At 38.6% G+C, this 12,417-nt stretch overlaps 1 protein-coding gene across 1 annotated transcript in view; it reads right to left on the bottom strand.

Annotated features, from left to right (window-relative positions):
- Positions 1-8,175: 8,175 nt before the first annotated feature.
- Positions 8,176-12,417, bottom strand: part of wnt4 (wingless-type MMTV integration site family, member 4) — a 44,752-nt gene continuing 40,510 nt past the window's right edge. Inside the window, exon 6 of the mRNA XM_057846559.1 lies at positions 8,176-12,177. Within this exon, the coding sequence (XP_057702542.1) occupies positions 11,707-12,177 (471 nt within the window). The 3' untranslated portion in view covers positions 8,176-11,706. The remainder of the gene's footprint in view (positions 12,178-12,417) is intronic.

Below are 12,417 nucleotides of genomic sequence, written 5' to 3' on the forward strand. Positions count from 1 at the left end.
TATGTGAAATACAATGACACAAATAAATCATTTAATAATCATACAAAGTGATTTCTGGAATCTTTTATTTTATTTTTTTTCCTCTCACAATGAAATGCATCTAAAGAACGATGTAAATTTCAGACTTCTCCTTAATGTTTTAATGTGTGAACTTGCCAAATAGCATGGTGTTTGAAGACTTAAGTTCTCCACTGTATATACAGTGTATACCTGTGCAATAACTACATAAGATCTTTTAATTTGTGTGGTGACAGATTAGTTCAGACTTCAATAAAGTCTGCACAGATGTATAGAAATTCTGCAAATGAGGGTAATTCATCAGTTGAGGTGACCCACGATACTAGCTACGAGCTGATGTTTAGTTAGAGATGTTGACTTCTCCTCAGGCACAAACCTCCTTTACCCCCATGAATCTCAGAGGGTTTCACACATTCCCTGTGATTCTCAAGTGCTGCCTGTCAGCACCTTCTTCTACTAAAGAGACACTGACAGCTATTAATTATCACACAGGCTGAACGAAGGGCATTGCTGTCTGCCTTGTCTCTGTGTTATACATCCCGTACACACATTCATGGAGGGATAACACCTGGCGTCCATTGGCCTTCATCATGTTTGACAAATGAGCCGAAATGTTTTGTCCTCTGGGAGAATCCAATCACCATTAAGTCTACTCACTCAGTGTACTCCACAATCCTTCAACTTGCAAAGGTTGTGGGCTATAGCAACTTGTTCACACATTTGTTCAATATCCTACTTGTGTGTGGAATGGGCCATATGCTCCTATGTTTATTTCCCCATTAGTGAAACAAATCAGCACACTAATAGAACGACTGTCCTACTATCTAAGGCTACGTTCATACTGCAGGTCTTGATGCACAATTCTCATTTTTTGTCATATCTGTTTTTTGGCGTGCCCGGTCAGACTGCCTTTGTCCATTGAGCCCGTTCAAATATCACGCATGCGCACTAATTCAGTCTGGGATGCGCTGAGCAAACTGCCCCGCATGCGCAGGAGCATCAAAACAAATGACTACACATGCTGGCTCAACATCATTCTAGGGCAGGGGTCAGCAACCCGTGGCTCGAAAGCCGCATGCGGCTCTTTAGCGTTGCCCTAGTGGCTCCCTAGAGCTTTTTCAAAAATGTTTAAAAATAGAAAAAGATGAGGCAGGGAAATATATAATTTTTGTTTAGTATGGTTTCTGAAGGAGAACAAACATGACAAACATTCTTCAGATTCATTAATGTTGTAATGAAGTTAAACTTGAGGTGGCATCGTACAACGGAGTAGTCACGTGGTGGGTCATTCTCAAAAGGATGCACTGCAGGGAAAATAAACATTTACAGTATTTTCCACATTATAAGGAGCATCGGAGTATAGGGCGCATCGTCAATGAATGGCCCCTTTTAAAACTTTATATACAGTATATATAAATGTATAAAAGGTGCACCCCAATATAAGTCGCATTAGTAGTAGTAATAATATTAGTGGTTGGGGTTGCGTTACGCATTCTCGAGATGGAGCTACGCTAAAGGGAATGTCATGCCATGATTAACCAATATTGATCCATATATAAGGCATATTGGATTATATGGCGCACATTAGGCATTTGAGAAAATTGAAGGATTTTAGGTGAGCCTTACAGTGCAGAAAATATGTGAATCATAAAGGCTCCGTATGTATTTTTTGCCAACTTAGTCATTCTGATAATAGGCTAAGATAGCTAATATACAGTAGATACAGTATATACAACATGTACTGCCGTAGACTTCATAATTATATTGACGGGACATATTCCCCATACACTGCGCCACGCCTTCAAGTAGGGGACCGTCCCACACTAAGCTTCAGTTATTCGCAGTCGGTCGCAGTTATTCTCAAACACATGCAGCGATCCAACGCCGGATTTTGGTTGAAAAAGTACGAAAGCTGTACCGCATACAAACAGGAAGGATTGTCTCATGAGCGATTTGTTGTAGGATTCAAGGTAAATATTATATTAAACGTACTGTGCATGCATTTTGAAACGTTTGGAATTAAAAAAAAAAAAAAAAACAATAGGAGAAATTAGCCGCTACAGCCCTACTTCTCAATATTTACGTAAAATAAATGCTAACTGCCCGGTTTTTTGCTTTTAACCAAGAATCGAGACTGTTTTACATCCATACCTATAAAGAATTCAGGGATTTAAACATTTATTTACTCTAAGTGGTGCTAAGGCGGAGCCACTTTGGCTAAAAGACTAGCATCACATTCGACATATTTACGTAAAATAAATGCTAACTGCCCGTTTTTTTTTCTTTGCTTTTAACTAAGAATCGAGACTGTTTAAAGTCCATACATATTCAGAATTCAGCGATTTATTCACAAAAATTTTCAACGTAAAAAGCTCTTTGTTGTGATAAAGGGGCTGCCACATTGGCATACGGACTGCATCATATTCAACATATTTACGTAAAATAAATGCTAACTGCCCGTTTTTTTGCTTTTAACCAAGAATCGAGACTGTTTTACGTTCATATCTATGAAGAATTCAGGAATTCAAGCATTTAGTCACAAGAATTTTCAGTGTAAAAAGCTCTTTGTCTGTTTCCACTTGGTCAGCTTTGACGGAGTTGGCCCCCTATTAATCGGTCCCGCGCCCCGTGTCCCGTCAATATATAATGAATTTTATTGGACTGCCTTCATTATAAGGCTTATATAAGACTTTGAATTTTTTTGCGGCTCCAGACGTATTCGTTATTATGGGGGGCCAATATGGCTCTTTCAACATTTTGGGTTGCCGACCCCTGTTCTAGGGTGATCATATTTTGATTTTCAAAAATAGGGTACAAATAACAGACATAAATAATGCCCGTTTAGTCTTATATTCAAAGTTTACGTATATGGATTGATAGTATGCACACACATACGGACCGTTTACCCCGACTCTCGGCCGTGTAAGCAATCTTGATATATTGCTCATTTGGAGCACAGAAAGAAAACCGAGCATTCACAGGCTTTTCTGCCCCCCGCCCACCACCCCTTTATTTATGTATGACTGTTGTCTAGCCCACCTCTTCCCTAAAAACTGCATTCAAGCTAGGCGCTAACGCTAATGCACAGCTCCATTGCTACCATAGCACCCTGTCTCCCTCGCTCTTTGCTGACGTAATTGCTGCATGAATTCCGATTAGGGGACTTGACAGTTCAGACCCCAGCAACTTTCTGGAAAATGTGACCTTAATTAGATTTTAACCACATACAAAAGTGACCTAGATTGGATTTGAAATAGTCCACTTTTATGCGACTTTTCCAGTTCAGACCATCAAGTTATTGCCTCACTTGAGTCGGACAAACACGAAAAAATCGGATTTGTGCATTAAGACCTGTTAAGTTTTAAGAATACAACACCTGTCTTGTTTTAAAACTAATACAAATAGGATCCTGGATTTTTTTTCCCCCTTGCCACACAGCTGGTTTTGGGCAGCCAGTATTGGCATGACTAATGGTGACCAAAGGTATGAAAGGTTGTGTGAATAATTTCTTGACTACCTGACTTTTTGTATATAATGGTATGCCTTGAGGAAAATGAAGGATTGGGCATAGTGAACTGAACACTGCTTATACCCATCATGATCCATACAAAAGACAGTTAAAATATGTTTGCTTACAAATCTTGGGTGCATGCGGACTTCTATAACTTCAGAGGAAATCCTCAGGTTCCACTCTATGTTGATTTTACTAAGAATGGTATAAAGGCTGCACTCATCTGAACTGCTTCATACAAGTTTGCAGTGTAATTGTCTTATCAGGCTGAAAAGATCTCTAATATGTCAGAGTGCAACCTTTTCCATTCTTGAAAAACGTCAAACATTTTAAGCCTTTTAATGACACCTTTTCATGATAATCCAAGAGGGGTTGGAAAATTATTTATTTAGATTAACTTTTTGAAGAAAATTCAATTTATGAGTGAACATTTAATCCTTGACTTTATTAAAAAGATTCAAAACACCAAATTTGGTGTTAAATGCTTTTTTCTTCTCAGGAAATCTGATGAATTGGCATCTCTGACGCATCATAGTACTGACCTTGTATGTTGTCTTTAATATAGTCTGTCATAAAGACGTAAACTTCATACCAAACACATACATTAAGATTTAGCATTTTTAGTGTATTTTGATAGGGCCAATAACTGTTTCCCTTTGGCTGTGGTACGTCAAAACTTATCTTGCAGTTTTACAAAGTAAAACATCAAAAGTGAATTGATATTGTGTAAAGCTGGAATCTGACACATGCTTCTTTTCACTAAAACTCACTTCTACTCCCAGTCTCTCTCACACATGCATATGATTTATAGCACACACACTGTTGACACTTGTTTGATGCATTTTGACTTTCGAGAAAATATGTTGCATACAACAGTTAAATGAAAGGTTTTTATTGTGTTGGAAGGACAAAAAGCAGAGAGGCTGTAGACCCAGCCCCTGTGTATTCATTGCATTTCTAGGCAAGGTGGAGTCTTTTATTGTTCTTTACTGTAGTTATTCTTTTGATGTTGATGAAAATTGCAAATATAAGAAATAAAGTGCAATAGGCTGTAACACAAATCACCTTTTGCTGTAGGCCATAAATATTCGTTATGAGTGTTAAAACCTATTTACCAAATGGTTTTACTGTAACTAAAACCAATTGTGGGTTACGTCATTCACTTTGCAAATAAATTTTAACTAACTGTCAAGCCACAGAAAATTAACTTTTTCTTATTTGTTCAGCTGCATTTACCTCAGCGTTAATGTTAAGGTCCACCCATCTCACCATGAACTGTTGCTACTCTCACATATAAAACATATGACTGTGTATGTTGTGCAGTGTTTCGACAGCCAGGTGGCCATCAAATGACACTTACACTGGTCACTGCAAGGATAATTTTGACGCGGTTGATTGCTGTTGACTTAAAGCTACATGTAACACGCACGCTCCTTCTCCTTTCACCTGTAGCTAAGCACCTATACATGCATGTCTTCAGGTGCATTTAGTATCCAGGTGTGAAGAGAAGGGCCTTTGGAATTCATCTGAAATCTCTTTGATGACAGACACAAGGCTACAACACGAGGAGAGAGTGTATGTAGAGGTAAGCTGACTGTGATCCTCCATCTCTGCAAGCAAAACTGAAGTCACGGCAGGTAAAACCCCCATCAACATTATGAAACACCTTGTCACTGTCATTTTTGTGACATTTTTTCTTTTCACTCTCTTCAATCCTAATCTTTTCTGTCTTTCCTGGGATAAATGTTTCCCTAATAGCCTCGAGATGAGATCTTTGAATTTATTTGTGTGTTGAACTCAAAAGGTCTTGTGTATTTGGACTGGTGTGTTATACAGACCTGTTTGAAAATCACATTTGTTATGTCAGAAAGTACAACAGTGAAGTCAGTTCAAGCTTTGTTTGTCTTTTGACTCGGGTCCAGTTCAAGTCTGCTGTTATTCCAAACTAATCAATGTCTGTCTTATTTATGAGAACATAAGGTCTGTGTTCAGAAAATACACATGGAATATACAGTTATGAATACCATGTGAGGCTATATTCTTTTGTACCAGAGTGCAATTGCACACTTTTGTAGATGTAGTTGAAGACTATATTATGAGTGCTTTTACCCACGTGTTAATTTAATAATAGACTAAGTGAGTAAAATAAGGTTTCTACATACTTTTACTGTAATAAAATTATCCATTCTTTTTTCATGCCAATTTTGATACGAAGGTTCACAGAGCTTGAGCCTACGGTATCCCACTTGAGTTTGGGCTAGAAGCAGGTTGGATCTTGGACTTGACAATCACAAACACAACAAATTCAGACCATTCTATTGAAATAAATAAATAAATAAAAATGTATAATGAAAATCCATATGCTCCGCTATGATTATTTTGCAGAGTGTGACAATAAACCAGAAGCAGTACTATATAGATATAGACAAAGGTACCAGAAAACAAAAGCTGAAAGCGATGAGATGGGTGTGCTGGGTAGGTAGGAGGTGGGAGAGCTGGAGGAGAAAGTAATGCAACTGTCATCACAAACAAGAACCATCTGTCTCATTTGTGTAACTTGTTTTCTTTTAATATGAGAACTATGCCTGAGAAGATCTGGGAGTTTGAGAGGGGCCAAGGAGAAGGCTGGTTTAAAGCCAGTCTTCTTTTGGATTGGGAGCGAATGGCATTAATATCCAGCCAACCTGCACTGTTAACCCTTTATATGCAACATGTGTCTCAGAACTGGGGGAGAGGAGGGGGTCACAATAATAACTCTATATTTTGAAAAAGCCGATACCACAGTATACCCCATTCTTGTAGCAAGTAATCATCTCATCCAAGGCAGGTCAGCAGCAAAAAATTGTGAACCTTGTTTTGAAACTAAAACAGTAAAGTAACATTAAGGTACAGTAAAGTATCAACAGCAGGATTTGAATCCGTAACTAAATGGTTTACAACAGTGGCTCCCAAACATTTTTTTTCCAGCACCCTCGTTTGGAGATGAAATTGGGATGAACTTGGATATCAACAAAAATATGAAAAAAAAACATACTCAGGACAAACATACAAACTGCAGTGGTGATTTTTAAAGTTGAAAAGTTTGAGTCTTGTGAGTTAACCAAGCCACCAGGAGTATTAAAAAAAATAATCATGGACTCAACTGTAAGAAAGCCACTCAAAGTTGTGTGTGGTGAATTTAACTGAGCATGATGCTGAAGGAAATGACGCGCTCGCTTCTCTAAATCAATAAATACGCTGAATTTAGTTGCTATTGCCACTTCTTGGCGATGATTGGACAAAATCCACCGAAATCAAGTCATGAGGTTGAGCACACCCTCTTTGCTATTTTTGGGTCTTTGAAAATAGCTAAGACAAAACCCAACTTCAAAAAGGCAAATGTAAGTGCTCCTTTATCATTAAAAACAATGTAACATTAACATTAAAAATAAACAATAAAAGCATGAAATTGGTTTACAAACTTGCCTCATTGCAAATGCTCAAATCACTGTGCCACTAGTCCTACATGCAAAGACATCGTCACAGTATAATACAAGTTAGACAATTTAAAAAGTTGGAATATGTATTAAATACACTTATGCGGTTGGGAGTTGATGAATCCCCCTATCCCACATAAAGAACGGGGTTGTTTAACAGCTCTGTGCTTTGAGTGGGGGACACAAGCCATTTTGGGGGAAGACGGACCCCCCTAAGGCCCGCCCGTGGTGACAGGTCTGAGGAGCGCACAAAATAAAGTAAATTAAATCACGTCGTAAATAGTCACCCTTCTACTCATTTACATACTTTAATAGTTCATCTGTGCTATGTCGCCAACAACTAGACTGAGTGGAACTGAAGTTTCCCATCAACAAAAACTATTAACTAGTAATGATGATTTAAAAGTAATCAGCAAATATATATACTAGCCACACAAATGTGAGTAGATGAAGAATTTCCTGGTACTGAGTCAAATTTTAGGGGCAGTCAGGAGCACTGTGTTCAGTAGGGAGGCAACGATACAGTTAAGTCACGGTTCGGTACGATTTTCCATAAGAGGGACACAATTTTCGATTCGATCCAATGCTCTGAAACAAAAAACACGAGTGTTTTTTTTTGTTTGTTTGTTTTTTTTTATTTTGCTAACAAGCAAAAATAACAGTGCCATCATATAAACATGCATTATAGTGCATAATATTTATGTGCTTACTTCTTACTGATCTGAAGAAATCTTGTATAAAGGTGCTGAGAACAATCTTTACTGTTTGTAAAGTGAGGCGGGGCACACTGTTGATTGGTACTGCTCTCTTAGCAGGTATGTTTACCACATGAGCAAAACGTCCTATTAGTGGTCCGAGTCCATCTGTGTTACGTACTGAATTAACAATATTTGCAGCATTATCTATAGTCACTGGTATGGATTGATTTGGCCTGCTTAGCTTCCACTTCCACTTTCAGTCATAGCGGTTTTTAATTCATCGATGTAGTATATGGACTTTGCGTCCCGTGATCACTCTGGGGTCACGCAGACAGTGGCATGGGACGGGGGGGCTAACGTAGCATATCTAGGTTGCTATTTGATGATATCTAGTGTGCGCGCAAGTGTTGTTGGGCATTAAAAAAGTTTACAAATGCCACAGAAGTCATGTCTGCACAAAACCAGCATTCAACAATCGAATTTCATAAACAGGACGAGTTTGAAGTACAGCGCTCTTCATTTGCCAGTCATTCTTCATCATGTAACCGTGAGATGGCTCTCAGTGTCGTCCCAGGGTGTCCAGCTGTCTATTGTCAAAGCGAGGTTGTTTGTAGCAGCCAAGTCGGCAACAATATATTGGCAGACTTTGTTGTACGTATCCATAAAGACAGTCTTTGTTAAATATGTTCGAGTGGGGATAGCATATCAGCTCACCCAAAATGCTGCCAAGCAACGGATCTGTACGACATTGAAAGTTGAAAGTTTTTGTCTTTCTTCACGAGCAATGATCCTCTTGCGCCACACCTCCCACCTTTCAGGCAGTGTGGGGGAGGAGTGGAGGAGCGGGGCTGCTAGCGGCAGAGTTTGTTTTTTCAAGGAAAAGCTGCACCGGACATTTTAGCAAGAGAGACGACAAAAATGCTGTAAATTTGGAAAATACATTTTGGGAGCTTTTCATTTGGATCGAATGTTTTTGTGTATTGAATCGAAGAGGGCGTATCGAACGGTTCAATATAAAACCGAGTATTGTTGCATCCTTAGTGTTCAGTATACTAAATCAATTACGAAGCGTCAGGTTAAGTGCCACTGTGAAGGATAACTGTTTCAAACTTTTTTTTTTTTTTTTTGCTGCAGTACTAAATTACATTACGTTTGCTATTCAAAGATAGGGCAAACCTAAACCTGATACATAAAAACAATACATTTAATCGGGATGCAATTTTTCATTTGAAAAAGAAAAAAATATCGTAAGTTTGTATTCACTTAAGGAGTCATTCATTTTTTATGACATTTACAAAAACAATTGAGAGCTGTCAGTCTCCTAACCTCCCCAAAAAAGTTTATTACGTGGCCGGCATATTTGAGATTGGTAATCCTAAATGGGCTACTGCTAATTAAAATTACATTATTGTACTTCAGTATTATAGAATTTGAACCTTACTGACTCTATTATATAACAGGTGACATGCAGCTGCATCGGAATATATTCTCAAAGTAACTTTCCCAAACCTGCGGTCATGAACACAGCTACACTTACACATTCTCAATGAGCATGGCTACCATACACCCACTCCATATATAGGCCATCTTGGTGGCTTAATTAAGGACAGAGCTTACCAGTTGCAGTTACAGACACACTTTCCGCTCTGAGCAACCGCAATGGAACCAATGTAATTCAAAGTTATTGCAGAATATAGTCTGCGTGTGTGTGTGTTCGTGTGTGTGTGATATCGATGGGGACAGAAGGAGAAACAGCTTGTGCCATGTGGTCTGCATTTTGCTTAAATCCCTGTCTATCCCAGTGTTCCTGCCTCTGTTCTTTCAGGAATCCATAGAAGATCCAGACAGTGAGCGGCTGCCCTGCTTCTCCCAAATACCACATATGTGGTTCTGTGGTCTCATGATGTGATATACTGACAGTATCTACAATGGTTATATAGTATGTAATGTTGGTATTGCAGACTCAGAGAATGACCTTGAAATACACCAAGGGTATATCTTATTCTTGTGTGCTAATATTTACAGTAATCTCATCAGTAAAATAGATATATTTTTTAAATTAAATATGTACAAAGAAAACGTTAGTATTTGGACAAGGGTTTTTAGTTAATAAACATTGCATTATACTGTAACCTACCTTGACTGAGTAATCCTCTGAGAGTTAGTTTTCTAATGTCAATGTCAGTCCATCAATGTCATTCAGTAACATATTATTTCTTACACCAAAATGGTTTTGTAAATCCCATCAAATGTTATTTAGATATTAGTGGTGAATGTGCTCCTTTTAATCATCATTTCTCTTATTCTTCTTGTCTTTCCTCCATTTCATACATGCATTTGAAAAGAGCAGTCAGTGACAACATTTGTATTTGACAGCATATATTCAGCATGAACATACATTCATAGGCAGTATGATCTTCAGTGTATAAGTCTTTACAAATCTACATTATGATTATTATAATGATAGCACATTATTATAGGCAAGCATGGCTTTTTTGGTGGTACAAGTAGATCATAGATGGTCATATGTCAGATGCTCGGGAGTGAAGGCTTTATGTGCAGTTGGAGAGAAAGTGCTTCAGTCATCATGCATGGTGAACATACTCATCAACCAATGGGCAATCGCTATAATTTTTTATTATCTTAGTATTTTCATTGTGTTGTCAAACAATGTAACAAACAAGGAGATAGACAATCGTCTGATCTGAATGATGTTGATTTCAGTTACAGTACAGTTCTGTTCACTTCTTATGGTAAAAATTTGTAAAGGCAAATCCTAATCTGGTGTTTATATGTAATTCAGTGTAACCCATAAAATGAATTAAAAAAGAAGAGGACCATGCCTGAATCATGAATGACCATCCAGAAATTTTGTATTTTTCTCCATGCATGTGCCTTCTTCCGACAAGATCGAGGCCTCACAGTCCTTTACCTGTTATCATCAACAGCCATGTTGTGTACGGGGAGAATGATCATTCACGATTTGAAAATTTTAATACATTTAAAATAGATATTTTCATCAGCACATTTGGGAACTCTAAATTATTGTTGAATGAAGGTAATGTCCATATATGGCAATAAACTGAATGCAGTGTATCTAATTTAGGTTCAGTGCCACTGCATTTAGTAACCTAATGGATGTTGTGAATTTTGAGTACCCACAACCCATCGAATTTTTATTTTATTATTTTATTTTTTATTTTTTTTACAGTGGAAATACTTCATTCCATTACAACCTAAACCAAACCATGATGCTTAACCTAGACACGATTTATGTGTTTTTCTCTATTATCTCCACTTGCTCTTGATGAGTACTGATTTTTAGATCAACTTTTATCTGAATGTGAGTGTTGTTTTCTTTGTTGTGACATTAGTGCTCATGCTTTGGTTTTAAAGAAAAACAGAAGGAGATGATAGTGGCTTTCACTTGTCATTAATTAGTGTACATGAGTGTACACAGAATAACATTATGGCATCGCCCAGTGCCATTTACACAACTTTACGTCACAAAATCTTAGCTCAGTGCAGCCATGCACACTTGGAAAACAATGATAAATTCCATGTACAAATGGTGCAATATTTGCAGTTTGTCCTTTATTGACGCATCCTTGACTTGCAGCATTCTGAACGAGTTCCTGAAGCAGCAGCAGTAAGGACAGAGCGCCAACAGCCCCCTTCGAGACCCAAAGCCCTTAACCACATACATCCATCCATGCATGCTGTTTGTCCCTCCTTATCTCTACTAGTCTGCCCCCTCCTTCTTAGTCAATTCCAGATAAGATCCTCAGTCTCAACAAATAAGTTAAACATTACAATAAGGAGTAGAGGGAGGGAGACAATGCAATCTAATTGAGAAGACACAAACAGCATGACAAGCAAGTGGATGTCCACGCACCTCTCAGCTACTCGGCCTGGTTCCATTGACACTTAGTAGAAACTTTGGTCCTATCCAGTGGAGGATTGAGGTTCATTCTTTGTTCCATTTGCCAGCAGTGCTCATTCATCATCGGCAAGTGTGCATCGCCACCATTTTGCGGCACTGCTTGCACTTGACGTAACAGCACCAGTGAAACTTACAGCTGCACCTGTCCACGACCTCAACTTCCTGCGTCTGAAAACCACGGCCGCAGCACATCAGCTCACAGCCGTCAATGGCCTTTGAGGTTCTGTTACACTCGCGGCCCACAGTGCCTAGCATACCCGGTGTGCGGGGGTCATGGTCGCAGAAGTCTGGACTGGGTTCTAAGTAGACTAGATCTTCATCAGTATGAGGTTTGAATTGGGAGTTGCGAGGCACCAGGACTTTGGCGGAGCCCATTTTGCGCTGCTCCACCTCAGTGGCACCATCAAACTTCTCCTTGATGATGTTGCCCACCTTGCGAAAGGGTGGCATTGCTTTCCAGCAGGTCTTCACCTCACATGATCCTGACACGCCATGACACTTGCACTCAACACGCATGTGGGCCAAGATGGCCTGAAAAGATGTCAGAGAACAAAAACTGGTTTTGACATTCATGAAACATAATGAACAGAGTAGATATGAAATGCAAAAAGTGAATGTAAAAAAACAGTCTTTTTGCAAAAGTATTAATGCTCAATTTGGTTTGATGCTGTCAGGGATGTATTCATTTATCAAAACTGTATCTCTTTTTAGATAGTCCTGTTTCTTCCTACATTGCAAAAAACATGCATGGAAAGTTAACAAAGGACTGCT

Source organism: Corythoichthys intestinalis, chromosome 9, assembly GCF_030265065.1.
Source record: "Corythoichthys intestinalis isolate RoL2023-P3 chromosome 9, ASM3026506v1, whole genome shotgun sequence".
Lineage (NCBI taxonomy): Eukaryota > Metazoa > Chordata > Actinopteri > Syngnathiformes > Syngnathidae > Corythoichthys > Corythoichthys intestinalis.